At 51.0% G+C, this 27,894-nt stretch overlaps 19 protein-coding genes across 19 annotated transcripts; 5 read left to right on the top strand and 14 right to left on the bottom strand.

The window, feature by feature from the left end:
• Positions 1–33: 33 nt before the first annotated feature.
• Positions 34–2,833, top strand: OGAPODRAFT_91557 (uncharacterized protein; the record flags this gene model as incomplete). Its single annotated transcript, XM_018357002.1, has 3 exons — positions 34–404; positions 480–864; positions 979–2,833. 3 exons carry the CDS (start codon positions 34–36, stop codon positions 1,339–1,341), a joined length of 1,119 nt encoding a protein of 372 aa, XP_018208998.1. The 3' UTR covers positions 1,342–2,833.
• Positions 39–2,823, bottom strand: OGAPODRAFT_17573 (uncharacterized protein). The gene has a single exon (XM_018355204.1). The coding sequence runs from the start codon at positions 2,782–2,784 to the stop codon at positions 1,342–1,344; it is 1,443 nt and encodes a 480-aa protein (XP_018208999.1). The 5' UTR covers positions 2,785–2,823; the 3' UTR covers positions 39–1,341.
• Positions 2,834–2,879: 46 nt separating the features above from the next.
• OGAPODRAFT_17572 (uncharacterized protein) lies at positions 2,880–4,959 on the bottom strand. The gene has a single exon (XM_018355203.1). The coding sequence runs from the start codon at positions 4,762–4,764 to the stop codon at positions 2,956–2,958; it is 1,809 nt and encodes a 602-aa protein (XP_018208997.1). The 5' UTR covers positions 4,765–4,959; the 3' UTR covers positions 2,880–2,955.
• Positions 4,960–5,034: 75 nt separating this feature from the next.
• OGAPODRAFT_17571 (uncharacterized protein) lies at positions 5,035–9,338 on the bottom strand. The gene has a single exon (XM_018355202.1). The coding sequence runs from the start codon at positions 6,383–6,385 to the stop codon at positions 5,135–5,137; it is 1,251 nt and encodes a 416-aa protein (XP_018208995.1). The 5' UTR covers positions 6,386–9,338; the 3' UTR covers positions 5,035–5,134.
• On the bottom strand, positions 6,700–7,749 carry OGAPODRAFT_15000 (uncharacterized protein; the record flags this gene model as incomplete). Its single annotated transcript, XM_018353444.1, has 1 exon — positions 6,700–7,749. One exon carries the CDS (start codon positions 7,747–7,749, stop codon positions 6,700–6,702), a length of 1,050 nt encoding a protein of 349 aa, XP_018208996.1.
• Positions 7,957–9,338, bottom strand: OGAPODRAFT_103744 (uncharacterized protein; the record flags this gene model as incomplete). The annotated part of the gene is made up of 2 exons (XM_018353202.1): positions 8,835–9,338; positions 7,957–8,789 (listed from the first exon to the last, which is right to left on the bottom strand). The coding sequence occupies exons 1-2, from the start codon at positions 9,283–9,285 to the stop codon at positions 7,957–7,959; spliced, it is 1,284 nt and encodes a 427-aa protein (XP_018208994.1). The 5' UTR covers positions 9,286–9,338.
• Positions 9,339–9,404: 66 nt separating this feature from the next.
• OGAPODRAFT_51963 (uncharacterized protein) lies at positions 9,405–9,587 on the top strand (the record flags this gene model as incomplete). The annotated part of the gene is made up of 1 exon (XM_018355721.1): positions 9,405–9,587. One exon carries the CDS (start codon positions 9,405–9,407, stop codon positions 9,585–9,587), a length of 183 nt encoding a protein of 60 aa, XP_018208993.1.
• A 71-nt stretch (positions 9,588–9,658) lies between these two features.
• OGAPODRAFT_44396 (uncharacterized protein) lies at positions 9,659–10,660 on the bottom strand (the record flags this gene model as incomplete). Its single annotated transcript, XM_018355470.1, has 1 exon — positions 9,659–10,660. A coding segment is annotated over one exon (1,002 nt), but the record flags the coding sequence as incomplete, so codon positions are not given.
• Positions 10,661–10,731: 71 nt separating this feature from the next.
• On the bottom strand, positions 10,732–12,279 carry OGAPODRAFT_10649 (uncharacterized protein; the record flags this gene model as incomplete). The annotated part of the gene is made up of 1 exon (XM_018353229.1): positions 10,732–12,279. The coding sequence occupies one exon, from the start codon at positions 12,277–12,279 to the stop codon at positions 10,732–10,734; it is 1,548 nt and encodes a 515-aa protein (XP_018208991.1).
• Positions 12,280–12,415: 136 nt separating this feature from the next.
• Positions 12,416–14,097, bottom strand: OGAPODRAFT_17570 (uncharacterized protein). Its single transcript, XM_018355201.1, has one exon. It carries the CDS (start codon positions 14,075–14,077, stop codon positions 12,446–12,448), a length of 1,632 nt encoding a protein of 543 aa, XP_018208990.1. The 5' UTR covers positions 14,078–14,097; the 3' UTR covers positions 12,416–12,445.
• Positions 14,098–14,301: 204 nt separating this feature from the next.
• OGAPODRAFT_78310 (uncharacterized protein) lies at positions 14,302–20,005 on the top strand (the record flags this gene model as incomplete). Its single annotated transcript, XM_018356443.1, has 1 exon — positions 14,302–20,005. One exon carries the CDS (start codon positions 14,302–14,304, stop codon positions 18,655–18,657), a length of 4,356 nt encoding a protein of 1,451 aa, XP_018208988.1. The 3' UTR covers positions 18,658–20,005.
• Positions 18,658–19,806, bottom strand: OGAPODRAFT_51785 (uncharacterized protein; the record flags this gene model as incomplete). The annotated part of the gene is made up of 1 exon (XM_018355713.1): positions 18,658–19,806. The coding sequence occupies one exon, from the start codon at positions 19,804–19,806 to the stop codon at positions 18,658–18,660; it is 1,149 nt and encodes a 382-aa protein (XP_018208989.1).
• Positions 20,006–20,760: 755 nt separating the features above from the next.
• OGAPODRAFT_103734 (uncharacterized protein) lies at positions 20,761–22,197 on the top strand (the record flags this gene model as incomplete). The annotated part of the gene is made up of 1 exon (XM_018353201.1): positions 20,761–22,197. One exon carries the CDS (start codon positions 20,761–20,763, stop codon positions 22,195–22,197), a length of 1,437 nt encoding a protein of 478 aa, XP_018208987.1.
• Positions 22,198–22,240: 43 nt separating this feature from the next.
• On the bottom strand, positions 22,241–23,437 carry OGAPODRAFT_10644 (uncharacterized protein; the record flags this gene model as incomplete). Its single annotated transcript, XM_018353228.1, has 1 exon — positions 22,241–23,437. The coding sequence occupies one exon, from the start codon at positions 23,435–23,437 to the stop codon at positions 22,241–22,243; it is 1,197 nt and encodes a 398-aa protein (XP_018208986.1).
• Positions 23,438–23,515: 78 nt separating this feature from the next.
• OGAPODRAFT_96103 (uncharacterized protein) lies at positions 23,516–24,916 on the bottom strand (the record flags this gene model as incomplete). Its single annotated transcript, XM_018357880.1, has 1 exon — positions 23,516–24,916. The coding sequence occupies one exon, from the start codon at positions 24,914–24,916 to the stop codon at positions 23,516–23,518; it is 1,401 nt and encodes a 466-aa protein (XP_018208985.1).
• A 155-nt stretch (positions 24,917–25,071) lies between these two features.
• Positions 25,072–26,156, top strand: OGAPODRAFT_103731 (uncharacterized protein; the record flags this gene model as incomplete). Its single annotated transcript, XM_018353200.1, has 2 exons — positions 25,072–25,120; positions 25,159–26,156. 2 exons carry the CDS (start codon positions 25,072–25,074, stop codon positions 25,350–25,352), a joined length of 243 nt encoding a protein of 80 aa, XP_018208984.1. The 3' UTR covers positions 25,353–26,156.
• Positions 25,094–26,156, bottom strand: OGAPODRAFT_17567 (uncharacterized protein). Its single transcript, XM_018355200.1, has one exon. It carries the CDS (start codon positions 26,138–26,140, stop codon positions 25,553–25,555), a length of 588 nt encoding a protein of 195 aa, XP_018208983.1. The 5' UTR covers positions 26,141–26,156; the 3' UTR covers positions 25,094–25,552.
• Positions 26,157–26,243: 87 nt separating this feature from the next.
• OGAPODRAFT_17565 (uncharacterized protein) lies at positions 26,244–27,859 on the bottom strand. Its single transcript, XM_018355199.1, has 2 exons — positions 26,813–27,859; positions 26,244–26,562 (listed from the first exon to the last, which is right to left on the bottom strand). Exon 1 carries the CDS (start codon positions 27,810–27,812, stop codon positions 27,030–27,032), a length of 783 nt encoding a protein of 260 aa, XP_018208981.1. The 5' UTR covers positions 27,813–27,859; the 3' UTR covers positions 26,244–26,562; positions 26,813–27,029.
• Positions 26,276–26,566, bottom strand: OGAPODRAFT_52350 (uncharacterized protein; the record flags this gene model as incomplete). The annotated part of the gene is made up of 1 exon (XM_018355739.1): positions 26,276–26,566. A coding segment is annotated over one exon (291 nt), but the record flags the coding sequence as incomplete, so codon positions are not given.
• Positions 27,860–27,894: the final 35 nt, after the last annotated feature.

Raw genomic sequence — 27,894 nt, 5'->3', positions numbered from 1 at the left:
TCAAATAATTAATTTACAGCTTTATTTTTACCCATGCGTGACATTATCGTCTTCTCTGGATCCTCCAATCCAGAGCTTACCGACCGGATCTGCCGCAATCTCGGCCTGCCGCCGGGCAAGGTTGAGCTCAAAAAGTTTGCCAACGGCGAAACCTCAGTGCACTTTGGCGACTCCGTGAGGGAAAAAGACGTTTTTATTGTCCAGTCGGGCGCAGGCCACGTTAACGACCTTTTTATGCAGCTCCTGATTATGATTTCGGCATGCAAGATGGCCTCCGCAAAAAGGATAACCGTTGTGTGTCCGCTTTTCTTCTATTCGCGTCAAGTCGAGTCTCAGGCCAGTAAACGAGGTGTTCCTGGAGGGGCCCAGCACAGAGGGTCAAAAGTTCCCGACAGCGTTCCGCAGTCGCCTAGACTGCCGTCGAGGGCCAATGTCCGCGATCCGAGCCCGAAGAACGTGCTCAGCCACCGGTCTGTCAGCACTGGCTCGTCACTCAAAACACTGCGCACCAACGAAGCCTCGATCGCCAATCCAACGGGATACCGTTCCTGGATAGCCCAGAGCGGCACCTTGATTGCGAACCTGCTCACCTCGGCCGGTGCCAACCATATAATCACAATGGATCTGCATGATGCCCAGTTCCAGGGCTTTTTCGACATCCCTGTCGACAACCTGCTTTCAAAACCCTTATTCCAACACTATATTACGAACTACGTGCCAAATTATAAAGACTGCGTGATAGTGTCGCCAGACTCTGGTGGAGCGAAGCGTGCTGCTGCCCTAGCAGATACGCTGTGCATGCCGTTCGCCCTGATCCACAAAGAGCGCCGGCAGAAGGTGGACACAGCGCAATCGGAGCTGATGGTGCACTCCAACCCGTCCACATCGAGCTTAAACAGTGTCAGCTTCGCAACTCCAGGGTTCCCAGGCCGCAACTCTCCGGCCAGCGCACCCAATGGCCAGCCTGCGGATGACCAGCAGTATGTCGCCACGACGATGCTTGTCGGAGACGTCCACGACAAAGTCTGTGTGGTGGTGGACGATCTGGCAGACACTTCCAACACTATCACGCGCGCGGCCAGCCTGCTCAAAGACCAGGGCGCCAAATACGTGTATGCGCTGATCACGCACGGCATCTTCAGCGGCGAGGCCATGCGGAAGCTCAAAGAGTCGCAAATTGACAAAATCATTACCACCAACTCGGTGGACCAGGCCGCACACGTGGCGGAGCTGGACGCCAAAGAGATGGTCATTTTGGACGTGTCAAGAATCTTGTCCGAGGCAATCCGCAGAATAAATAATGGAGAGTCTGTGTCCATGCTGTACGACCACGGGTGGTGATCAGCCCATCTTCTTGGCCATCTCGCTCTGTTTTTTGCGCTCGGCTTCGATTCTCTCCAGGTCCTTTTCTGTGATTAGATGATGTGTATGGTCGCCCTTAATAGAACCGTGACACCAGTCAATTCCGTAGAAAAACGAATCCCGTTGCAGCTGGTCCATCGTGGTCCGTTTGTTGGCGGCCACAGTGAGCATGCCGCCAATCAGCGGCCGCGAGGCTGCTGGCAGCAGCTTCAACAGCCGGCTGGAGCCCGACGAAGACTTGCCGTCGTCCCCTGATTCGCTTACAAATGCCCGGTAAGACGAGTCTGTCGTCTTTGGTATTTTCCATGGGAACCGTCTCAGGACCATGCAGCAGAACATAATGGCCAACGACCACACGTCGGCCGGCCGCGGGTCATACGAGCTCATCGACAGACACTCTGGGGCCAGATACGGGTCTGACCCAACAATGCCCGAAACCTGGATGATGTTCTGGTCCGGATCGCTGTCGGGCATTCTGAACCTTGCGGCAGAACCGAAATCAATCAGCTTCAGTATTCCCGTCTCGCTCACCACGCAGTTGTCGAGCTTCAAGTCGCGATGAGCAATTCCCTTACTGTGCAAATAGACCACACCTTCGGCCATCTGCTTAAAATAGCAGAATATTTCGTCTTTGGACATCACTCCGCCCATGACAATCGTAAAGAAATCATACTTGCAATATTCCATCACCATCACGTACAACGTGTGTTCGTTCAGGAGCTCATAAACACGAACAATGTTCTCGTGATCCAGGTCCACGAGCAAGTTGTACTCGTTGATCACCTTTTTCCGGTAATCGTAGTCCGACTCACGCGACGACTGGGGCCGGAATTTCTTAATTGCAAATACCTGGCCGTCAGAAGGCCGACGCACAATCAGGACCGAGCCGCCTGCTCCTTCGCCCAGCACGTTCTTCTCCACGGCAGCGTCCGGAATCTCGCCATACTGTGCCACCAGCTTGCGCATAGCCATGCCCTCCTGTCGGCCATCGGGCTGGGGTGGCAATGCCGGCTCTTTCTTCCGCTGATCCTTGATGTGATGGTGGTGGTGGTTGCAGATCTTGAGCTTGTTGAGCTTGTGCTGGATCATTTGATGCAAGTGTTCTTGCTGCTCCTTGGCCTTGGCGGACCGGTGGATTGGTTTCAGAAATCTCTTGAGCGACAGGTGTCGCAGCGACGACGAGTCCGTGCTCCCCGCGGTGGAAGCGTTGCTGCTGTTGCTCACTCGCGGCGTGAGGTTGGACGAGCTGGGTGTCAAAGAAACCGACGGAGTGTTGTTCACAGACCCTGCGCGGCTCGAGACGTTTGGGTTCGACCGATCTGAACCCTTCCGGAAAAGCTTGGCCAGCACATGGCTTCCGTTGCCCGTTCCGACGTTGCTGGAATGCGACTGGAGCGACGACGACGACTCGTCGCGTCTCATGCTTACATTTGAGACCGAGACCTGGCTTTGAGACAGGTCCGTCGGCTTGGGCATGGTTTCGAGCGTTCTAGACTGACTTTGCAAAAGAAGCAATGGGACAAAAGAACGAGAAGCGTTAGGTAGTAAATTATAAAAAATATAGAACGAAGGGCGCCGATCGGCGCGTCGAAGTTACCCCCAATCCCAAAACCGTTTCGAGTCTCTGCGCGGCTTAGAGCCGTTCTCCTTCTTCAAAAACGGCACCTTCTCGCTGTGCGTGGAGTCGCCCAAGCCGTTCTCGTCGCCAATGTTCATCGACTCGCTCACTGCGCTCTCCCCAATGACAGTCTTGCTGACTCCACGCACGCTCACAATGTTTTCGATGATCCCGCTGTCGCTCCTTGTTGAACGGCTCGAGGCCATCGGCAAGTTGATGGTGTGCTCAGTAATTTCCGAGGCTGCCGACGGCAACGACGACGTTTGGTGCTGGACGTCCGACAAATCGACCGACGACCGCTCACTCTTCTGGGTCGGAATGGTGAACCGCTTCTGAACGGCCTTGGGCTGTGTGAGCGGGAGCTTGCGCGCTGTCAGCTTCTTGTGGCTCTCGGGAGACGTCTCGCCATTGTCCTCGGCAGAACCGTAATTGCGTGCCACGCTCTCCGGCGGCGGGTCAAGCTGGGGCTGTTTCTTGATGGTCACGTGAGCGTTGTTCGTCTGCAGCGGATTCACGGCCAGGTTGGACGGCTTGATGCCGTTGGCAATCGTCGAGTTGATCTGCGAGTTGTGGGCTGGCTCCGCCGCCGGCGGCGACTTGTATCTCAGCGTGCTGTTCTCTCGCGGTGTCTGGGTGTCCTGGCTATCGCGTTTCGAGTAGTAAGCGGGCGCCGGAGGCGACGAATGCCTGATCTGTGAGTTCTGCGGGTTGGCTCTCGAAGGGTACAGGCTGTGAAAGTAGGACGTAACGTTTTTTTTGGCCAGGGGGCCGGGGATGCTGCGGCGAATGTTCTTGTTCACGTCGACGTAGACGTCGCTTTCGTCAACGATCTCCTCGCCAATCAGCTCTTCAATCACGTCCTCCAGTGTCAAAACGCCGACGGCCCCGGTGTCCATGCCGGGCGTCGTGCTCACAATCACCATGTGCGACTTTCCCTCCTGGAAGTAGTTCAAGATGTTCAGACACGAGGTCTCCAACGAGGTCTCCGGCAGTGTGGCCAACGGGAACGACGAGACGGGCAGCGCGTCCTCCGGGTCGTAGCTGATCAGAATCCGCACCAGCAGCATGCCAACGAAGTTGGTTGGCTCGCCAGGCAGATGGATCGGAATCCGGGAAAACCCAGCATTGAATATCTCTTCCACCACCTCCTCGTCCAGAATGCGGTCCGAAGGCAGCGTGTAGACTTTGTCGATCGGGGTCATGATCGCACACACCGGCTTCTCCTTCAGGTCCAGCACTGCACTGATGATGGTGACCTCGTCCTGGTTGAGTCTCTCGACGCCCATCGTCTTGTGCAGCGTGACAAGGGTTTTGAGACCAGACTTGCGGTACGCGGTGCCATGGTCCTGGCCCAGAATGTAGTCGAGCAGCAGCGCAATAGGGTACGCCACCGGGTACATCAGGTACATCAAAACGAGCACAAAGGGCGCAAAGTAGGCTCCAAGTTGCAGGCCGTAGCGGACACACACGGACTGCGGGATGATCTCGCCGAAAATCACAATCGACGCGGTGGCAGAGAAAACGGCAGCAAACCCGCCGCCCAAAAACCTGTCGAGCATCACCGGCAACGTCTCGTTGGTGATCACATTTGAAAGCAACAGCGTCACAAGCACCCAGTGCTTGCCACGGCCAATCAGCTTCAGCACCTCGTGCGCCCACTTGCGCTCGCTAGGCGTCCCACTGTCGGCAATCACCTTTAGGTACAGCTCGTCCTGGCCCATAAGCCCCAATGTAAGACCGGCAAAAACACCGCCGAGCAGAACTAATGAGATCGAGGCAGCCATGTACATGTAAAACTCGCCATCGGACAGCGGCTCGTGGTTTTTGCTGGCACTGTGAATAACTGCCCTAGCCACTAGCCCCTTCACGGGAAGCGGCAGTGCGTGGGAGAAATTGGGCAGCAACGATACAAGGGCTAGTAGACTCTTGTACAGCTGGTTTGTCGGGGGAAGCTTGCTGGTGTGCGATCGCGGAAGATGTTTGGACATGCAGTGCGCAAAGAATAAATACGAGCTGTTAGCGAATCAAAATAGCATCTCTTTGCATATATTTCAATTAATTAGTTGCTGCGCCACATGGCCCGTGGCGGATTCAATTCTTATTTGCTTAAATACATTTTCAGCTTGCCTACAAGCAAAGGTCACCTCTCCTTCCTCACTGCTGCTTACACTCGGCCGGCTGCTGTACCTTGGCGCCGCCGGCCTGACCTGAACCATCTTCCTCAGAATCCTCGTCCTCATCGCTCTCATCTGCCTCAGAATCCTCCTCCTCCTCTTCGTAGTCCTCCTCCTCCTCACCGTCGTCATACTCGTACTCCAACGCTTGTCCCGTGAACCAGTCAATTGCTCTAGGAAGCAGCTTGTCCTTGAACAGCTCGCCGATCTCGTAGTCGAGCTGCAGTCTCTGCTCAAGATCCTCCTCCTCTTCCTCTTCGTCCTCTTCGTCCTCCTCTTCGTCGGCGTCTTCCTGCTCCTCCTTGCTCTTTGGTGGCTGTGGCGGATTGAAGAAGTTGAAGAACGAGTCCACGGCCGTTAGCTTCTCGATTGTTCTCACCTGCTTTGTGTGCTTGTTTCTCTGTTTCCGCTTCTCAACCGTGATCGTGAGGTTGTGGTCGTTGTCCTTCCATTTTATGTCGCAGCCCTCTGCGTGGTCGTACACAAAGTCCCGTGAGTATCCGAGCTCCTTCTGGTAGTAGTAAGTCTTCACAAGCTCCTTGTTGGTGAAGTAGTCGTTTTCCTCAAACTCGAACACCAGTCTGAATCCCAAAGCGTCGAAATACTCCAGTCGAATGTCGATCAGGTGGTTCAAGGCCTCCGAATCCCGGTCCGTGATCAGCTCTGCGATCGGACCCAGGTTTTCCATCGCCGTGAGCCAGAAGCTTGGCACGCCCTTGACGTCCTTCAAACTCTCGTCGATCTCTGTCTTGGTCTCGTCTGCCTCGTCTTCCTCGTCTTCTTCCTCGCCCATCAGGGCCTGGCCCTCCTCGATCTCTTCCGGAGCAGGCTCCAGCGAGCCTGTGACAAGCTTCTTTCTTTTTTCAAAAATCGGTTGGTGCTTCTCGTGGTACTTTTTCTCGAGATTTAAAAGCTCCATTTGGAATTCCGCCTCCAGCTTGAATTGTTTCTGTTGCAAAGCCTTGAGCCCGTACAAACGGTTTTTGATTTTCGGAGGAAGCGCCTTCACATAACCCGAGTCTGAACCAACCAGCGTGTTCAGCTTACCTTCGATCATCGACAAAATTGCAGGGTTGGCCAGTAGTTTCTTGCGTAGCTCATCGTCCTCCTTTATTGTGGACGGGATTGTAGGCAATGGAGCATTCTTCAGATAGGATCCACTCACAGAGGCCGGTGTATTGTGCGGAGTAGGTGCCTGGGCAATGTTGCCCTTCTTGATAGGCTCAGACATCGCTAATTAATTTGTAACTGTGTTTGTTTGCTGTATAGGCAATTTCAACCGTTTCGACTCTTCTTTTCCCGGGAAAAAAAACGTTATAGCGATTAGTCCTACAGATCTCTCTTGATTCCGTCCGTTTCGTTCTATCGCTAGTCGGTGTTTCTATGTTTTCACACCTGATACAACTGCTTTAACACTCCACTTGACAATTTTTTTTTGCGTGGCCAAAATCGCGCCTTCTAAAAAAAAAGTTTCTGGCGGTGTTAAGAGGTTGTCTCTATAAAGAAAAAATTGGTGCTCAGATCTGCCCTGCTGCCACGCACTGCCTAGTACACCACCTCGCACCAGCTGCCTGCCGTGTGCTCCAAATGGTGTTCGAGCACTTGGCCCCGCTGGAACTGCACACTCGGGTTTAGATCTGTGTCGAACCGATTGTTCAGCAGTCGATACGCTTGCAGAAACTCGGCAGCCAGATCTTCTTCCTGATGTTGCTCCAGGCAGCTTGCTATCGTGCGCACCGTCTGTCTGTGCACAACACGGCAGTGTAGAGCCAGCTCCGTGATCTCCAACAGGAACAACGCGTCCGACGCTCTGCGGCCGATTTTTAGCAGCTGCTGCATCAGGTACATGTTCGGCACAACATTGCGATTCACAAGGTCTTTCAGTATCTGACGCTGCAACGCGGTGGTCGCACTCTTGATATCCATGTCCCAGCCGGCCATATTTCGCTCAGACAATGAGTACTTCAGCATGCGTCCCATGAACGTGGGAGATACGCCACATTGCTGCTTGTATATCCCATACACGGACTCGAGCGCAACTATGCCTTTCAGGGAGTCCAGCAGCTTGAAAAACTCGCCGAGACCCAGCTTCAGTCCCGACTGGTGCATGTCGTGCAAAAAGTGCACTCCGAAAGTATCTTTGCGCAAAGCAAGCGGACAGTTGCACAAATACTGTATGAAGAACTCCAGGTCCTGCGGCTGCATGTACAAAGGGGCCGGGCGGGGCAGTGCGAAGTATGCCTTTTGCAGCCGCGATATTCCAGGGTGATCCCTTCGCAGTTCTTTGAAAAACTTCAGGTACTGCGGCGATGAGAGCGGGTCGATGGCCTGAGAATTATTCAGCTTTGCCTCGTATCTCTGTTTACGCGCATTGTAATATTCGTGGCTCACGATTGAAGACTCTGTACCGGGCACCGGCGTACGATCAGTTGGTCTCTCAAACTGGGTCAGATATCGATCCATCGCTCGTTCAAGAACATAGGGTTTATCTGAAAAAACTCTGCTCAGCAACAGCTGCTTGATATCGCTGTAGGGCACAGCTTCGCGCAAAAGCTCGTCCAGTCGCTTCCTGATCCGGAACCGGGCTCTATCCATTTTAAATAAGGCATTTGACGGCCCATTGAGCCACCAAAGCTTCACCTGTCGCATCTGCGACACATTGCGCAAAGTCTGCAACGACAGTAGCGGCCGAAAAGGCTGCACTCGTAACAGACTTGTCAGCATCCGAACAGCTCTGTGCGGGGAAATAAATAATCCTTATTTTCTTTATATTCTTTGTATCTGGTGTACGGATGTCCCCAATCACATACGGATCTCGTAGCTTTTCGCTCTGGTCAGGTATGTGACGCTCTTGACTGTGGCGTAATTCATGGTGGGCTCGTGCACTTTGAAAAACTTGATTTTGTGGCCTCCCGCAGAATACGACTCGATCGAGAAGCTGAGCGAGATCGGCGGCTTGGCAGCCACAGCGTGGGCCGGAGTGTTGGGCACGGCAAACTGCAACCTGTGCTTCTGGCCACCATTCATTTTCTTAAGACTCCACTGCACCACGTTTTCCTCTTGTACAAGTCGACATTTACCAGTTTCTGTGTTTGCTCGCAGTTTCGACGTCCCAGGTGGCACAGGAATTCGGAGAACAACGTTAGTGGCAGCGACGTTCGACGGATATGCAGACTCTAAGTCCACCGTGTAGGACGATTCAGAGCCACTGCCGTAGGGGTCCCTGGTGGTGTAGACGTTGAACGGCGGGTTTTCCACGTCTGTGCGGTAGCTCAGCAGTTCGAACTTGCCGTCAGGAGGAATAAATTTAATTATTCTGTGCTCGTCGAAATCTTTGAGGTTGACGCACTGGTGGAACGTGCAGTCGCCAGATTTGAATTCTTGGTATGCGTCGTTCTGGTTTTCGTGGACGAGGCCCAGCAGACACGTTGGAATCCCAGAGATGCGGCAGTCCATTAAAATGCGGCCCTCGACAAACGAGCGCAGCACAAAGCCGTTCGCCGTGGTGAGCAGGTTGAAGTCCTCGACGAGGTCGATCTGGACCATGTTTTTCTTGTATTTGAGTGCCTGCGGCCGCCAGGGGTGCGATGCGGCGGCCACGTCGAGCGGGGCGTTGATGATCTGCGGAAGTTTGCCTGCAGACTTGCGTCTGATGGAGCCCGCTTTTGCGAGCAGGCCACTGGCGGTGCTGTTTTTAAATCTGCCGGTTTCGGCAGTCTGCGAGGACAAATACGGCCGCAAGGTGGACAGATCCAAGTTGGAGACGTGTCCGGACTCTATGGACTCGTCGAGCACCTCGTAAACGAGCGGGAAGTGGGCCTTGACGTCGTCCTCGGTAACGTTGTCCACCTCGAAGAGCCGTTTCAGCAACTCCACAAAGCGATGGAGGTATTCGAGAACAATTGAAGCGTCCACATTGGAGCGTGTGACAGCGACGATCCACAGCGCGCCGTGACGTATGTGCAGAAACGAAGTGGAGCCCAGGGTCAACACGGGAGACTTGATATCGGAACATTTGGAGATGACCTGGATGCGGAACACTTCGCAGACGTTGCGGCGGATGCCGTCACGGAACAGCCGCGAGATCAGCACCTCGCCCTTGACATTATATAGGAAGAATGCGCTGATCATGGTAAGTGCACAAAAGTACAAATCATCTGGTTTGAGCTGCGAGCCAGATTCGGCACCCTCACACCGAGCTTCAGAAAATAAAATGTGTTTTTTTTCTGGAAAATGAGCTGTAATCGGCCATGGCACGGGGCAACCAGAGAGAGCTGGCAAGACAGAGGAACCTGAAGAAACAGCAGGAGCAGGCAAAGGGGCACAAGAAAGAAGGCGACCCGAAGAAGAGAATGGAACGCGACGCGGAGATCCTCCGTGCAAAGCAAAAGGCGGCCGAGGAGCGCAGACAGGCCGAGGCCGCGAAAAAATAGAGAAAATGCTCACTACGTAGACCCAATAGACGAGTTGTTTTCTATTTAGCTTCAATTTCGAACTGTTGTGTGGCCTGGGCGGTTTTCTCCACGTCGTAGAGGAACTCGAAGTAGGATTTGTGGAAGTGGTGCAGACGCACAAAACCGTCTTCTCCTCCAGATGCGTAGCACGTTCCTTTAGGATGCACGGCCACATAGTTGAGCGGGCCAAAATGGCCCTTTACACGGCCAATTTCCTCCTCGAATATCTTGTGGTAGAACCTCGACTCGAACTTACCCTCCGACAGCGACGTGGTGGTCACCTCCCGGGCGTCCTGACCTCCTCCCAAAATCACAAACTCCTTGACCGGCGTGATGCATGCGGAGTTCATCGGCACATCCGCAGTGTACCGCTTGAGCAGAGACAGGCGGTCAACGTCGTACAAGCACGCAGTCTTGTCCTTGGAAGAAACAATGAAATATGTCTTGTCGGGCGAAAACTGCAGGTCTGTCAGCAACATTTCCTGATTTTTCGTACTGCCTAGCAGCTCGCCCGTCTTGGCATCGTACTTGCTCACTTTTCCGTCCGCGTGGGCAGCCAAAATGTAGAATGCTCCGTACGACCAGCCGGCCACGGTGAATCTCGAGGCAGGGCCATCTTCGTTCACGATTTCCAGCTTCGGAGTGGATTGTTGCGCGTTCTGTGTGTGATCGATGTCAAAAATCTTGATTTTACCCGTCTGCCCCATCACCTGGTCGGTAACTATCAACACCTGGTTGCCGTCCGGGCTGAACTCGACTCTTTTAACCGGCGACTCCAGCGTCCATGTGTGAATACATTGCCCATTCTGCGCCTTCCACAGCTTGGCAGTAAAGTCAGCGCTGCCAGTCACAGCGTAATCGGTCTCGGGATCGATGTCGATAGACCAGATGGTACCATTGTGGCCAACAAAGGTCCCCAGTCTCTCGCCGTTCGACGAGTACCAGACAGACGCCTCCTTACCTTTCGAAACAGAAAACAGAAGGTCTCCCTCCCTGTTGAACTTCACTTGGGTCAACGAACGGTCGTGACCCTTTAACATCAGGGGTCTCATCATGGTTGGTGAAATATTTAATTTTCCTGAAATTTTTTTACCCACTAATAAAAAGGTCGTGCGTGCGCAGTCTACATCTGTGTAGCATCTCGTTTGGCCGTCTGTAACGTCCCCAGCTCCTGCCAAAACGCACAAGCAGTTTCATCCTCATACTTGTGTCCCCAAATTACCATTGATTTTCTGCTCCCGCAAAGTTCGCGTGTTTTGGCAGAAATGCTGCTCCCGTCCGACACAATGCACATGACGCTAGCCCCAAGTCTCTTTTTCGTGTTGGCATTGAAGCTCGTCACGTGGAGTTCTCGCTCGGCCATGTGGCTCGTGACAGGCTCGCTAATTTCAATCTGCCAGTTCTCGTATCGTTGCGTATTCCTGCGTTTCTCCAGATGCTCCTGAATGATCCGAAAATAGTCCTTTTGCGAGTGGACCACAATGATTACATAGCTAACCCCCATCAGTGCGGACTCGACAAACACACATATCCGATCCTCCAAAAAGTCAGTCACGCAGCTGGTCAATTTGTCCGGCACCTGCGCTTGCGGCTCCACCAAGACTCGGAGCCTGCCTTGGAGCTCCATTATCTCATCTTCAATCTTGAGACGCGTGAGCCTCTCGCTGTTCACTTTCTCTTGGATCACAGAGTATTCTTCTTGCGCAGTTGTATAGTCTGTCTCAATGAAGAGCTCCACTTTCGCGCTCACTGCCTTTAGTTTCGAGACCAGCTCGTTTTTCTGTGTCTCTAGCCCCGCCATCTGTTCATCTAGCGTTCCTTTGTAATTATTCATTCTTTCAAGAGCAGCCTTATGTTTGTCGATGGTGCAAACTAACCTTTTCAACGATTCCTCCTTTTTTGACAACTCTTCTTTGGCTCGACCTAACTTAGTTCTCAGCTCAAGAACCGCCCTCCGTGGCTCACATAAATCCTGTTCCTTCCGCCTATTCTTCGCCCTTATTTCAGTGTCCACTTCCGACAGCACATCGTTAAGTTTGCGCTTGTGATCTGCCTGCAACCGTCGCAACTCCTCCTCTAGTTCTGTATTCTGTATCTCCAATTTTCGCAGCTCCTGTGCCCGTACACGATCCTCCTCCTCGTCCCGCAGTGTGGTCTGCATCATTTCGTGTATTTGAATCTCTACCTCCCGCACTTTTTCGCGCGATTTCTCGTCAAGCTCCTTTTTCTTCACTTCCAAAAGTTTCTTGTTGTGTCGCACCTCGTTGTCTATGCTTTTGTTCTTTATCACCAGCGTTTTATCCAGATTCTCGTAGTTGGCCTTTAGATCACCTATGAGACTCTGGATCTTGCGTTTTTCGCGAATGATCTGGTTCTTCTCGTTTGTAAGCTCCTGGATTTGAGCCATCACCACATTGATCTTTTGTATAAGCTGTGTAGTCTGTTGTTTTTCTAAGATCAAGTCTTGGTCAACATATGCCTCCAGAATGTCAATATATTCTCTCGGCGTTCGGTATTCAGCAGGAGCCGGCTCCACATTAGTTGAGGACGGCATAGGAAGTATGCTTCTCGAGCTATTCGCCCCACTAATGTGTCGCAGCGACCCAGTGGGTGTCGCGGTTCGTCGCGGAATAAGAGATTTGCGACGGCTGCTAATGTTGCCGTTACTCATTTTGAAGGGAAAACCTGGCAAAGAAGATAAATCAGCTGTATTTTCTTCTTGTTATATATCAATATTATTATTTACAATTTGTCGCGAGGCTGTGGAGGCTAGTGATTTTCGAACTAAATTTATTGAGCACTAATAGCTTGAAAGAGCAATACGAAGCGAAAACACATTACACCCCTGACGTGATCCTTCTCGGAGCAGACACCTTTCTCACCCCCACGTTGCCTATCACTTTCTCATTGGAGCTTGACAATCTAGAGCCATTTCCTCTCACTTTTCCGTCCTTGGATCCCAAAGAGGCTCTTTGCTTAGGCACAGTCAAAATACCCGACTCGTTGGAAGCGGAATGCGTAGGAGATGACGATATTGTAGTGGTCGTAGTCGTGGTTGTCGACACGCGGCGGAAGTAAGGAGATCCTTGCGGGCTGGTTTTCTTCGTCTTTTCAGAGATCTCGTAGTCAGAACCGTAATATGCCTCATCCTGTCTGGTGCTTTTGCGCCGCGGGCTGGATAGTTGGTGCGCAATAGACTCGTACGTGGCTTCTTCGTCAGAATTGGCGTAAGGCTGGTTCTCTTTTGTGGACGAGCGGTACTTACGAGGCTGGCCGGGGCTTTCCATGGGAACAGCCTTCTGAGCGATCTTGAGAGTTCCAGAGACCTTTCGTCTGCGGACAGGCGTCATGACATGGCGGCGCAGCTCTGTGTCAACCACAAGGGCCTCTCTTTCCTCGATAACCGTGTATGGCACCAAAGAATGCAATCCTCCAATGGCCTCATCTGGCTGGTCATCGAGCACCATGGTGTAGCGCCAATCTCTAAACTGGTTCTGGTGTAGATAGAGCCAGTGCTGCTGCGGCCCAACAACCATTCCCGGTCTGATCATTCTCATGTATGCAATACATTCGTTAGCTGTGAAACCGTGTGTGTAGATCAGATGTGCGCCGATTAGACAGCCTGTTCTGCCCAAGCCGGCTTTGCAATGAACGGCAATCTTGCCCCCTTTCTGGATAACGGTTTCTGCCGCTCCTATGAATTTCTGGACGTACTCCATGGTTGGACAGGTTCCGTCCTCAAAAATCATGTCAATGTGTTTTATACCTCTCTTTTCGAACTCATTCTTGTCGTACAAATGAGAGTTCAGTCTCACCACCAGCTGGACGTTGTTGTTGACAAAATACTCCAGAACCTTGCGGAAAGGCTCATTGAGAGGGGCTCCTGGTCGGGACTGCTTGGGTGATGCAAATGCGATGAAGTCTTTCGAAATAACGTTGAAATCTCCTTGGTCCACTCTCTCATACTGCTCGTACTCTTCCAAATTGAAGGAGGTGATGTCGAGCATGCCGCGCTCCTTGGCCCGCCAGACCCCGTACACGACATCCTGGATGGCGAGCTCGAAATCGGCGTTGGAGTATCCCGCATCTCTGAAGCCACAGAACGGAGGTTCCTGTTGGGCAATTGGTTGGAGTACCTGGTGCGGCGACCAGTTCTGGACAAGCACCATGTAGCAACACAGGAGACAAGCGGCATTAGTTCTTTGTTTTGCGCCGGTAGAGGAGTAGAAGACAACAGCCTTACTTTTGTTGGCACTGTCGTTCAAAATGTTGTGCAAAGTGACCGCGAACCTGTATAGATGACCAATATGCAAGGGGCCAAAGTCCAGATGGAATGCGTTGTACGGCAGAGCATCCTCGACAGTGAAGAATACCAAGTCATCTGTGTTTTGAGGATGGTAGTCGTAGCTGCCGAGATACACTCTGCCTTTGAGAAATTCTATAGCTTCAATGGCAATTTTGCGGGCCATGTTTCTGAGATGCAAATGAGGGAAGCTATGGCAGGTCTTGTGACCGATGTGAGGAAGAAACTTTTATTTATTGTAAACAGGGGGGATGTTTATTTTTTACTGCATGAGGAATCGCCAATCTTGTCGACTGCAAATAATTTGAAACGGCTGTCGGCGCAGGGCTTGAGTGTCGACGGTTTCTCCGGAATATATTTGATTTAATTTTTCAGGAAAAAAACTTGAATATGTCATTTCGTTCGTTTGGATCGTTTGGGCAGTCCCAGGGACTCGGCAGTAATGGCTATGAGGTCTCGCTCAACTACATCACGGGCGTGCCAGACCCGAATCTTCTATCCTCCGCAAAGCTCAAGCTCGTATTCAAGGCCCTTCTGAAGAGAGACGATACCACAAGAGAAAAGGCAATTGTCGATCTGTACTCGATTGTCGACTCCAACGGCGCCGAATTGCAGGACGAGCTTGTGCTTATATCATGGTGCCAGCTGTACGCAAAGCTGTCAACAGACAATTCGAAAAAGGTTAGACTCACCGCGCATCAGATCCAGTCGAAGCTGGTGGCGCTTCTCGGCAAGAAATACGTAAAGTATCTGCGCGACACGGTGGGGATCTGGATGAGCGGGTGTTTTGAGAATGACCGTGTTGTTTCCAAGGGCACTATGGCGTCAATTTCCGCAGCTTTCGGAGACTCTCCGGTGAAAACCAACAATTTGTGGAAAATCTTTGCCCAGCAATTACTCAACTATTGCCACCAGCTGCTTCTTTTCGAGACTATAGATACGCTTTCGGACGAGCGATTTGTTGGCAAGGAAGAGAGTGAGATCAAGTATTTGCGTACGGTGCACGCAGGAGTGCAGATGCTGATCAGTCTGGTTACCAGACAGAATAGCGGCGAAATACAGCTCGACGAGACGCTTTTATCAGAGCTGCTTGAATCCGACCAATTTATCTCGTTTTTCGAGTCCAAAGACCTCCAGATCAAAGGTGGCATGTACACGTTGCTCCAGCGACTACTACAGACTGGGCTGGACGGTTTGCTGTTCGAACGCCTTGCCAAAGCTGCTATCAGGGGTCTAAATCTGGAGAAAAAAAATACGGCTCTTTACTCCGGCATCATAATTCCTATGCTTGAAGCCGTCGTCGCGTTGCTTAAAAAGGACTCGCATACTATCGTTGGCATCAGAAAGGCGACCCAACGCATCCTCGAATTGCTGCGTTTGGGCTCTCTGAACTCGGATCCGCACTACTACTCGGTGGTGGCTACGCTGCTGCCGCTGCTGCCCCAGGAGGACGAGAACAGAAGCTCGTTGCTAGAGATCCTTGAGAACGACGTCATGTCTGAAAAACATGCCGTTTTTTGTCAACACGCATGGATCTGCTACCTCGGCTACTGCGAGAGAAATGCCTGTGGTGTCGACCGCGTGCTCAAAGTGCTAGTTCCGGCATTGGATTCGCGCAAACTCCCCGCCAATGTGATTTCTGGGATGGCCGGCGTTGCCAATATTGTCGAGGACGACGGCGACGTGCTGCTAGATCTCAATTCTGAGATCCTCAACGCTCTGCCGGGTCGCGCCGTGGAATTTGTAGACCTCGGTCTAGTCGTGAAAAACACGGCTGTGTTCGTCGACAACTATGCGCGCCTCCTGCTCCACGTCGGCTCCTATCTGCTCGAGGAGCTGGTTTCCAACGCGGTCGAGTCGCTCACAGATTTGCAGGACGAGTACGTGCCACCCTCGCTGGCGATTTTTGTCATCGAGAGCGTCGTGCGGACGAACAGTGTGCAGTTCCGCTCGCAGATTGAGTCGTTCGTCGGCGACGCGTCGAAAGTCGTCACGCCGACGTTCCTGGAGCCTGTCTTTGCTCTGCTGGTAGACATCGCAAAGTCCCAGTTGAATGTGGATGTTTACGACGCCGTCAACGACATTGCCGCAAAACTCAGCAGCAATGACATGGAGCTGTTTTTAAAGTACATTGCTGACATTCCCGGCTTCGATCCTGCCAGATGCGACAAAGTCAGCACCTATATCCACCAGAAATCCGACTCTGCCGCGCCCGACACCGACGACTACGTGTTTCAGTTCCTCACGCCAGATGTTCTTCGGAACATGTTCAGAAAGCTCTCTGATGCCGACACGGCGGTGTTTCTGGAGAAGTGCAACCGGCACTACCAGAACGACGTTTTTCTTGCGTTTGCAGACGAAAAGTTCTTGGCTTTGCTCTGGAAACGGGTGGGCAGTGCTGAGGTCGACTCGTTGTTGGACAAACTTGAGCAAAACCTTGACGACCACGGTTTCGAGCAGCTGTACATCTCGTCGCTTGTGAGCTCTGTGGGCGAGGCTGACAGAACCGCACTTCTGGAGAGACTGGCTGCCAAACCGCAGCTTGTCTCAAAAATGCTACCGGAAAATGTGGTTGACGAGCTGGCTGAGCTGGTCCAGAATGTGGACCACCGTCTTGTTGTCTCAAATAAGCTGGGACTGGGGGTTTATCTTTTTCCAGCAGGGGAGCTGACTGCCGCAGACCGTTTTGCACCCTTTTTGGAGAAGATCGAATTCTATTTCGGATTGGCTTCCAGGACGGGGCTTCTCACCTGCGAGCTGGCGTTTCAGCTGGCTGTTGTAGGTGAAGTTGCTATGGACTACGTGTTTCTAGGTCTTTTGGATGAGGAAAACCGAACTTTCGATTTCTGCTCACGCGTTTGTGCCGAGCTAAATTTCGACATAGATCTGTTCGAGCAGTTTTTGAAGGACGATTTTTCGGGCGTTCTGGCACATCTTCAGTCCTCTGCTGCGATACGCTTCTACGCTGCACGCGTTCTGGTCACGATATTTACGAAATTGTTCGAAACCATGCAATTGTCGACATTCAACAGCTACGAGTTGAATAGGGTGTCCGACCCCGTGAGACTAGCCATCCTAGCCACCAGCGCCAATAGATTCCTGACTGCCCCCGCATTTGACCGTGTGCGCAACCAGGCGTGCGCCGATCTTTTACGAATTCGCGGACAAACCGTCACCACCAATGGCCTACAGGGCCTCGTCATGCTCAACATGCTTATAGACCTAGATCTGGACACTGTTGGCGAAAACGTTCAGCTTTTTCCGGCCCAGAGATTCGGCATGATGCTGAACGGATTAGCCACCTGGCCAGAATCGGAAGACGCGTACGAGCCGTCGTTTGTGCCGGTCAGAATTGCGCTGTGCCAATTTGTTGAGATCTACATCAAGAAGATTTATTGCGTTTGCGACGTCAACTACCCGTCCGATTTTAGTGAGAAGGTATTTGCACTAGGTGCCACGCTGTGCTCAGAGTCGCTAAGCATTGTCAACTCGGGCGGTAACGACTCCGCCCTCGCATGCTTCTCGCTCAAACTTTTTGGCGTGCTTCATGAGCATCAGATCGATTGGGATGAGGAAGATGTCTATGCGGACCTGGTGGAGCTATTGTTTGCTCCTGTGTCCGGCCAGACCGGTCAGCTTATGCTGGCTCTGCTGACACGTGTTTTCAGAGACCAGGTGCCAACAGCAGCTTACAAGAAGCGATTTGACGACCTGCTCGTGCTGCTCTCCTCTTCCAACACACAGGTGCAGAAATTGGCCGTTTTCCTCCTGCATAAAGTCATTCCGGAGCTGCAAGACGTGCTCGTCGTAGAGGCGACGTTGAACCAGGACGAAGAAACAAAACTTCCGGCGCTGTTGCTCGAAAATATCGTGCTGCTACCAGACGAAAGCGAAATTGCAACCAATAAATATTTGTGGAGCTGGTACCTGATTTTCGACCATTTCAAAAACATCACACAGAAAATTCGCCAGGACTACATCCTGGAGCTCGGCGAAGACCGTACGGGCCAGTTCCTGGACTTTTTGTTCGATATGGACCTCAAGCCTACAGAGGACAACCGACGCGCACTGGTGGAGTACTCCGTCATCGATAGTGACGGCGACGACCTGCTATACCATCTGATGTATCTGGTTTGCAAGTACATTGGCGGGAACACTGTCCAGACCTGGTTCCAGTCGATCAGGAACAAGCAGCACAAGTTGCAAGTTGAAACTTTCATTGTCAAGAACGTGAGTCCGTTGCTGATCGACGAGACGCTTGCGGGACTCGAGAAAAAGGACAGTATTGAGGACCCAGAGTTTAGTATTCGGCTCAACAGAACGACGAACGAGGTGCGCTGCGTGTACGAGATCGACGAGCAGAAACTGGAGATGTCGATTGTCTTGCCGAAAAATTACCCGTTGTCAACGATCAGCGTGAACGGAACAGCAAGGATCGGGGTGGACGAGAAAAAATGGAAATCGTGGATCCTCTCGTGCCAATACGTGATCAACTTCCAGAACGGCACCATTTTAGAGGCCATCCAGCATTTCAAGAACAACGTCAAGGCCAACTTCGACAACTACGACGACTGTGCCGTGTGCTACTCGATCGTCCACGTGATCGACCATTCGACGCCAAACAAAGTCTGTCCGACGTGCAAACACAACTTCCACTCGGCCTGTTTGTACAGATGGTTCAAGAGCTCTGGCTCATCTACATGTCCACTGTGTCGGTCGAAGTTCCAGTTCAAAAAACACAGCTAATTATACAAATTGCTCTTCCAGCAGCTTCTCCATCTCGTCGACCGTGAACGGAACGTACAAGATTTCCGCTCCGGCAGAGTTTTTCGTGAGCGTACACATTTTGTGCTCCACAAACTCTCCTAGAACCGTGCGGAAAGATATCTCGCTGGAAGTAATAAATTCCGACAAACACTGTTGGTAGAACTCCTTGAGCAGCAGGCTGTATCTGGTGCTGCCCTTTGTGGCGCCTCTCTTGTCGAGGTCGTCGTGGCTCACGCTCAGATCGATTTTCTCCAGCTGCTGCAAAATAAGCAGCCGGTACAGGTTCTTGGCGTTGGCCGTGAGCGAGCTCAAAACGTACTTGACACCCTGCGTGCCAACAAATTTGTTGCTCTTGCCCAGTCCGAGCGGGTCCTTGAACCCGTTCTCGATTTTGTACGATTGATATGTGGTAATGTTATGCCAGATGAAGTTAAAGTTGTAATGCATGCTGGAGTTCCAGAAAATAGGCATGTTCAGATTGTCCATGGTGCACAGAAAATGCACCTGCTCAATGGCAGCGATCTCGCTCAAAATCTGCTGCATTCTGTCCGTGCGCAGCGCCTCGCCGTCAATGTTGTTCACCAGCAGGACACACCTAAGGTCACGGTTCTGTGCGAAGTTCTGCTTAATGTTGGACAGTGTTTCGTGAATATGTGGTGCTATGGGATTCTTTACCCCGAGTACGGTCTCCTGGATCATCGACAGGAGCGTCTTGGGACGGAAGTCTGGGTTGTACCCGTTGACAACCAGACACTTTGCACCGGGCACCGCGGGCAGAAAATGTTGCTGCAAGAACTCAAGCACCAGAAGACGTTTTGAGCCAACACCGTAGAAAACCAGATTGAAGCCCTGCTGCAGCTCAAACGTCCACTGCAGAAACTGGAGCCGGTAGTAATTGCTCAATTTTTCTATCTGATGCTCAGCAGACATTTCCAGGATTCTGCTGTATTTTTCATACTCCTCGTAATTGAGCTCGGGAGCCAGAGCCATGGACGCCGTGCCGGGCTTCTTGTTTTTCAGCTTTTGCTGCTCAAAGTAGCCCTCGTGGCCGTCGTAGAAAAGCGACTTTTCCTCGTCCGCAAAGTTCAGCAGCAGATCCTCGGTTCTGTCGATCTTGGGAATTTCCATTAGCTTTACCGTGCTCATTTGTAGCGGCTTAAGGTCGGTTTCCTTGAGCGGCACCACGCTCGCTTCTGGCGTTCTGGAAGCGCGAGACGCTTTTTGGGCAGCCCTGCGTGGACGCCATATTCGCTTTCCACTGAACTCGTCGTCTGAAACACCATCGTCAATTTCCTCCATCGGATCGTCCTCGAACTCGCTGACCGACTCCTCGCCGCTTTCGTGCTCGCTCTCTTCCAGCTCCAAAGGAGTCAGCCCATCCTTCTTGCTCTCGGCAATTATTCGGTCTGCCAGAGCCATCTCCTCGGCGTCGATCTCTCCCTCGTCGTCCTGCAGAGACTCCAGTTTGAGTCGCGTGGCCCGCTCCACTGCCGCGCGATTGAGCTCCGCCATCGACCGCTTGGCGGGACTGCGCAGTTTTGCTAGCCGCAGATCCTCGTCCTCCAGCCGCTTCTTGCGCGGTGACCGCAAGCCAGCTCTTCCAGAAAACGGCGAACTCATTGAATAAAATAATTATTTTGGGAAAAATTAAACCGGTGGTAGCACAAAAGGGGGGGAGCTTTACCAGCACTGGCTGCGTCATATAAACATATAATTCAAATGTGCTGGTAATGATAAACTCAGAGAATGTGCTCGGCATCCTTCTCAATAGCCTGGCGTATTCGCCCATGGACCCTCAACTACACCATACTTATTATTCACCGATTATTATTGATTTTATTATAGATATTTCTTAAAAACCAAAAGTTCGTTCAAGTCAAGGTATTCTTGCACCTCATCCCCTGAACCGAGGCACAGCCCATAAGCCACTATCTTTGTTCATTGTTCTCCCCTCCTTTCGGATCTGACGCCATTCCACTATTAGCGTCTGCTTCCGCCACCTCTGCACCAGATACCGTTATCTAGCGGCACTAAATCTTATCCGCTAAAAAATTCGTTCTTCCATCTGCACCCCAGTCCACTATGTCGTCCAAGACGCCTGATGAATCGTCGCCGCTGGTTTCTGTATCTCCCGCGACGCTGTACACGCAGGAGCCCGATGCACTCAAGCTTTCGCCCGCAGACACCACGTTTTCCAATGAGGCTCGATATGTGGTTACCAATTCAATTCCAGTGCTTCTGACCTTCGTGTTCCAGTATCTTTTCCAGATAATGATTCCTATCTACTTCTCGAGCAGGCTCGGGGAGACGTATCTCTCGGCATGCTCCTTATCACTCACTACGTTCTACGTCACAGGACCTGTGATAGTGAACGGATTTTCCACATCCATGGACACTTTGTGCTCCACAGCTTTTGGAGCAGGCAGCTACCCCAAAGTGGGACTGTATTACCAACGTTGTACTGTGATTCTGATGCTAATTTTGATTCCAAGTGGCTTATTCTGGCTAAATGCCGAATCGGCTATCTTTATGGTCACTCGAGATGAAACGTTGGCCAGCCTGTGTGCGCAATATCTCCGTGTGATGCCCTTTGCCATTCCTGCTATTGTGACGTTTGAGTGTTCCAAAAGATATCTCCAGTCGCAGAACAAGTTCAGTGCCCCCACTAGAATAATATTCCTCGCTGTGCCCGTCAGCGTCGCACTGAACCATCTGTTGATTCCCCAAATCGGGTTTTTGGCACCTCCGCTAGCATTTGTGTCAACCTACTGGCTGATTGCCACTTCTCTATGCCTTTACATCTGGTTCATCGACGGGTACCAATGCTGGCACTATGACACCACCTTCCGCCAGCTCACCTCCGAATGGGCCCCGTTCTTTTTTCTGGGCCTTCCCGGCGTTCTCATGATCCTGTCGGAGGCTTTTGCGTTCCAAGTGATCACGTTTCTGTCGGCAAAGTTCAGCTCGCTGGAACTGGCCTCGCAGTCGATCGTCTCAACCGTCGCGTCGTTCGGCTTCCAGATCCCGTTCTCAGTCGGTATCTGCTGCTCTACACGGCTGGCCAACATCATCGGAGCCAAGTCCGAAAACTACAAGATTGCCGTTGCCGTGTCACTGTTTGCGGCCTGCTTCCTTAGTGTTTTCAATTTCTGCTGGATGGCGCTATTCAGAACCAGACTCACCAAGCTGTTCACCAATGATCCAGAACTCGTTGCCAACGCCAGCAAGCTGTTCCTGGTGGTTGCCTTCAACCAGTTTCTGGACTGTATCAACGTCATCTGCGCAGCCATCCTACGAAGCCAGGGCAGGCAGCGGATTGGATCGCTGCTCAGCATGGTATGCTACTATCTAATAGCCACGCCTTTCGAGGTGCTTATGGCGTTCAGCTGGAACATGAACGTGTTCGGGCTGTGGTTAGGGCTTGCAGTGGGCGTGGGCGCACTCTCGCTGGGCGAATTAGCCATTGTGCTCAAATCCAACTGGAAGTCGATAATTATAAAAAACACGGACATAGTTTGATATAATAGACAAAATAGCAACAACATAACATTCTGGGTATCATTTATTCAATGTACGATCCGAACACGGAAAGGGCACCAAACGTCAGTGCCGAGCCAAACGCAAGGCCTGCCAGAAACGGCTTGGCCTGCACTTTCTTGGTTTTCTTCACTGGTTCCTGCTCTTGGATCTCGTACACAGTGACAGCCGCGTCGGAGATCGATCTTTTTCTGCACGAGCGCTCCTCCATGTCCGACTCAATCTTGATCTCGGGCTCCTTTTCTGGTTCAGACGCAATTTCCACGTGTTCGGCAATCACTTCCTTGAGAATGGCCTCTTCTTCAGGAGCAGAGTCCGAGTCTTGCTCGTTGCTGCTGAACAGGTTGCAGCTTTCCTCACACACAAGCTCAACTATGTGGTCAGAGTCAAACTCCTCGCTAGGCGTCTCCTCGCTGTCAGAATCTGATAAACCGTGGACCCAGAAACCTGTCTCATGTTCCGCACATCCGCGCTCCATCTCACTCCCTGAGTCTGAGACCTCTTCATGAAAGTCCTCAGGGTCTATATCAATGTATCTGGACTCGATTATTCGCGGCTCAGACGTCTTGCACATGTCACAGAGCGCTTCCAAATGCTCGTTCTTGAGTCCTCCAAACGCGACCTCGTTCTTGGTCAAATTGGTAAATGTCCAATCCCACAAATCCTCTTCGGGCTTCTCACTAGCCAGCTTCATATACTCGTTGCGGTTGAGCCGAACGGCACGCAGTCTTGTTCGGTAGTCTGTCACCACTTGGAATTGCACTTTGGTGCATCTAAATATCTCGAATGGATCATCGACTCGGCACTTGCCAAGAACAACAAGCCCGATGATATCGCCATTGCGCAGCATAATGCGGCCCCCATTCTTCTTCAATCTTAAAGCATCCGATGTACCGTAGCGTAGCAAGTAAGACCCGTGCTGGGAAACGTCTTTGATATAGATTGCTGATTTTTCGCTGTCGCTAACAGGAGTCACATAGCCTAGAATGTGATTGGCACTCACAGCAGCGTCATTAACAAGAAAATTGTCCTGCCTCTCCTGTCTTTCTGACTTCTCGCCTTTGTGACTCGCTCTCCCAATTATTAGAGAGGGCGATAATGACTCCCCAGCCTCATTGAAGATAGAAGACTCCAAGTTGATCTCGCGATAAGCATATGTGTCCTCGGGATTCACAAACTCAAAGGAATTTACTTTTGGCTCGGCAACCAAATTCGCAGACATGGTTAAAAAAGGGATAATAATTAGAAGGCAAATAGAGTTTGCGATAAGGACATCTAATATTTACGGCTGTGCAGAAAGTTATTCCTTTTTAGCTGTGGCTTGCGAGTATAAGTCGACAGCTTTTATGAAGAAAGGGAAGTTGGTGTGGTCCCGTGAGACTGCAAACAACGGACGGTTCTCAAAGTTGTAGATTGGCGCCCCACTTAGAGACTGTGGCATTCCGCGTCTTCTGGCAAACTTTATGATCAGTTCCGGCGAATCCAGCACAGCCAGCTCCTTATCTACATACGACTCTACGTCAGACACGTTGCCATTGAATTGCACAAACTTTCTGACCATCTTTGCCATTCTCTGCCCACCATCTTCCTCACTCACCAACATAATCGTCAGTCCGTCCCCAGCACTATAAGTCTCTGAGATTTGGGCCGATTCCAGCTGCGAGCTGGCCGGTGCCGGCTGTATTTTTGCAAGCCCACTCTCCTCGCCTGATGATCTGTCCGGCGATTCATGGTGTATCTCGTTGTTCTCTATTGTAATGGTTTCGGCGTTGTTTACTCTTACCAGCTTAATCCAGGTCTTCTTCAAAGAATCGGTGTCACTCAATGCTGATATCTCTGCCTGAATCATTGACCCCAGTCTCTCCAAATTTTTCCACGGGTTGCCACTTCTTTCGTAGAGCGTGAGGTACTTCACTCCTGAGAATAGCGCCCATGAGGCCAGCCTCGCAGATTCCGCACATACTCTCATAACCTCTGAGGCCTTGTGCGTATGATGAGCCGCTGCCCACTCGGCTCTCTCCGATAGCACCTGGGAAATCACTTTTTTATCGGGGACCACAATCTTTTTTTCGGCCGTCAAGTAAGGAGTGGGCAATTCTCTGGGAGGGGGGACAACCAACGGATTCAATTCGTAGATGACCATCAAATGTTTGGGGACCCGTTTCCCTGCCAGTGCTTGTCTGACCCTCAGTTGGCTCTTTGGTATGCTTGTTGCCAGCGAGTGCGCTAGTGCGTGGTTGCCAATTGTGGTACGTAACTGCAATATTCTCCTAACTCTAGATGGAGGTTCGTTGGACATCTGAGGAAACGCAGTTCCAGGCTCCAACTGTTTATCCACAGACGAGGTGAAAATTCCTAGAGAGTAGACAAGCCACCAAAAGTACACATCCAAGATTAGCAGCGTCCATTGGACCCAGCTCCATAGATCAAGTAATAAACCATAGAGTTGATGCAATCTCTTGAGTGATTGCCGCCGTAATCTAAACTGTAGCAACCCCCACGTGTTTGCGTTTGCTAGAAGCTCCAAGTTCGACCCAGCCACAATCACATCCTCGAGTTTGATGGGCGCAGGATTATGACCAGCTCCGCCAAATATCTTGAAAGTGAAAAACCGTGTGTCTGAGGGCAGAATGCTAGGCTTTATGATGGAGGACTGGCTTGAGACGGCCGACGAAAGCTCTTCAGGCACATCTTCGGACATGATTCTTGGAAATTGCGGAAAGAGATAGGCCAAACAATTGTTTTTTCCCTCTTAGCCCCTTAAATAGGACCCATCAATTTCCCCTTGGTCAAAAGAGGCGGCGCACGACCTGAAAAATAGTATATAACTGAGCAACTAGCCAGGACAATTAATACATGAGTTCTTGCGGAGACCCTTGCAAACCACAAGCCTGCGCCATCCAAGGTGAGTAGACCAGGCATCGAGCCGGACTAACGTCACAGATTGTCTCAAAGCAAACAACTACAACGAGTCAAGATGCACTAAACTGATAGACCAGTTGTACGAGTGCTGCACAAAATTCTACGAAGAAAATGGTCAGGACGCGAGATCGCCCTGCTGTCCGATCCCTCGACTGCTTGCGTTGAAAGTACAGCAACGCACGCAGGAAAAATTGGACGCAGAGTTGGTGAGGTAGATGTATGTTTTGGACCACACGGAGCCGGTAAAGCCTGACTTCGTTTGAATGGCGGTGTAAACACGATGATCTTAGGCTAACCCGAGCACAAAATATGAACTGACAACCATATCCTGTGACTCTAATGGGCGCCTTTGAGTTAAGACATTTTTTAGAAAAACAACTTTCTTATGCGAAAATTTTCCTTTTATACCCCTATTTCATTTATTTTTGGTATATTCGTGAGCGTCCGGTATTAGTGATTTCAAACGAGATTCTCCTGGAACCCACAGGTTGATCGTGGTGGGTGTGGTTTCCATGCGGACATTCTCTTCGAACTTTTCTATAGCCTCGTCGATGCTCACCGGATCGATGCCTTGGTCTATCAATTGCTGTCTCAGTAGTGCTATGTGCATTTGCATCTTGCCCTGGGTCATCATATGTTTCTTGGAATTTTCCACCGAGGCAAGTGTGATCTTCTTCTTGTAGTTCTGCATCTGGATGAGCATCTCCTTCTGGTTCTTGCGGAGTAAGGCAAGCTGTCTCTCGTTCTCCTTCAGCTTCTCCAGCAGCTCGTACAGCAGGATGCCCAGCGTGACACTGATGGTGAGCGACGCGAACCCGATCCCAAACCCGATCCCGAGATTTTTCAGCTTTTGAGAGCTGGAGATCTGGGTCTCTGGCAGTCCCATCGCTGGCCGTCGCAGCTCTTCCAGCGTCTTGGGCGGTTCCGCCGGGTTCCTGAAGTACGAGGGAGGGTGATTGTCAGAGTAGAAACGCAAGCTGCGCGTCCTAACGGCTTTAAACATGTGGCCTTAATCTCCCACGTCTACAGAATTTTCCTTGGCAAGACTCACACCCGGATCGCCAAAGGCTAAACGGTTTGTAAACTACTCCTCGCACCACATACTATATTTTATTAGCTCGTATCAAATACTGTGCAATTAGTGTCTTCTAGATTCAGCAATGATCTTGTTCATCTCCTCAACCTTGGCCTTAGCTCTCTTCTGAGTACCGAGTCTCTTCTTGGCGAGCTTCTTGGCTCTCTTCTCACCAGCGTTTCTGATGAGCTCGATGACTCTTCTTTCGTATGGGGCGAGACCAGCGACTTCTCTGACGAGAGATCTCACGAAAGCAGTTCTCTTGGATAGAGCGCCCTTTCTGTAGGAAATCTTTGGAGCAACTTCCTTGGCCTCAACCTTGTGACCTTTGTTCAAACCAGCAGCGATACCTGAGGGTTAGTACGAAACTGTGCTTGAAAGACAGCAAAACGTTTCTGATGGAAAGTTGTTGTATGGCGTTCGTGGATTCTGGTTTTGGGATGGAAGCTGTCTTGATTACCCTGAGGTTGATCGTCTTATTCAATGAGTCTCTGTCTGTATAGTCGGTATCCAAATCCAGCTGGCCTATGAAGTGATCCCAATGTCTTTCGCATCAACTCGGCGTTCTGGTGTCTCTCTTATGTGTCTAATTATACGTACCAGACTTAGCCATTTCGATGTGTAAAGTGTATTCTTTCAATTTCTGTGAAAATTTTCATATTCAGTACCAATGTCTGCCATCCTACAGTACGGGTTTCTGACGAATTTGAACCACCCCTTGAACGCTACCCCCTACACCACTGTCCGTGACTGTGAAATTTTGTCATCACATAATATTGTGATACTTTCCGTGTACGGATGTCTATGTACATATGATCTATTTCACGATAACGTCGCTCAGGTCCACCTTGTAGTGCTCTAACTCTTTGAGAAGCTCGTCAAAAGGTGCGTTCTTGCGTCTGTTGTTGAATGCGGCATATCTGAGGTTTCCTGGCGTGTGCAGCTTCACCAAGGGATACAGTTTCTGTAGAAGCTTTCTTCTGCCAACCAACAAAGAAACCGACTCTCCGTTGTACGTTCCTTTGAAGTATACTTTAATCTCGTTTCCATTCGCGTCACTCAACACCTCGTAGTTCTTCACGCTAGCTTTTTTGGCACGTTCCTGGGCCATCAAGACATCGTATCTGAGTCTCCATCCGAAAGGACCTAATTCCTTGATTCTAGCTTTCTTATCCTTCGTGAGATAGTTATCCAGACCTCCCTCCTTTGTGATTGTTCTCAAAACACGTGCAGTCAGCTTAAGAGGCACCAATTTGTTCAGAGCCTCGGACCATAGTTTTTTCTTCACCACGTTCGGAAGCCATGTTCTGCGTGCCCTGTTTTTATGTTCCGAGACTTTGTTTCCAAAAACGATGAACTGACCACCAAACAGTCCGCGATTACTTCTTTTAAAAATAGGAGACTCCCCGTAGGGGTAGGGCGGATACTTAGGTGGTTCAGAAGGGATTCTCAAGTTTCTTGGCTTCAAATCACCAACTTTGTATTCCACTTTCTTCTTCAGTTGGCGATCAACCACATGTCTATAGTTGCGACCCAGTGTGTTTGCTGTGCTAGAAAAGGCCCTCGCGCCGTTGATAGCATTTCTGAGCGCCAAAATCATGTTAACGCACACACTTTTTTGCTAGCAACAAATTACTGTATTTTTCAATGTATTTTTGTCTCCGTGTAAAGATGTATTTTGC

Source organism: Ogataea polymorpha (genome assembly GCF_001664045.1).
Source record: "Ogataea polymorpha strain NCYC 495 leu1.1 chromosome Unknown OGAPOscaffold_7, whole genome shotgun sequence".
In the NCBI taxonomy this organism is placed as follows: Eukaryota; Fungi; Ascomycota; class Pichiomycetes; order Pichiales; family Pichiaceae; genus Ogataea; species Ogataea polymorpha.
Note: the sequence above shows the minus strand (reverse complement) of the source record. Positions and strands in the feature narration are given on the sequence as shown.

Bases quoted from the DNA above. Each gene is read 5' to 3' on its own strand.
- OGAPODRAFT_17571 (XM_018355202.1), bottom strand. From the start codon at position 6,385: ATGTCTGAGCCTATCAAGAAGGGCAACATTGCCCAGGCACCTACTCCG.
- OGAPODRAFT_17573 (XM_018355204.1), bottom strand. From the start codon at position 2,784: ATGAGACGCGACGAGTCGTCGTCGTCGCTCCAGTCGCATTCCAGCAAC.
- OGAPODRAFT_17570 (XM_018355201.1), bottom strand. From the start codon at position 14,077: ATGGCCCGCAAAATTGCCATTGAAGCTATAGAATTTCTCAAAGGCAGA.
- OGAPODRAFT_17567 (XM_018355200.1), bottom strand. From the start codon at position 26,140: ATGTTTAAAGCCGTTAGGACGCGCAGCTTGCGTTTCTACTCTGACAAT.
- OGAPODRAFT_17572 (XM_018355203.1), bottom strand. From the start codon at position 4,764: ATGGCTGCCTCGATCTCATTAGTTCTGCTCGGCGGTGTTTTTGCCGGT.
- OGAPODRAFT_17565 (XM_018355199.1), bottom strand. From the start codon at position 27,812: ATGATTTTGGCGCTCAGAAATGCTATCAACGGCGCGAGGGCCTTTTCT.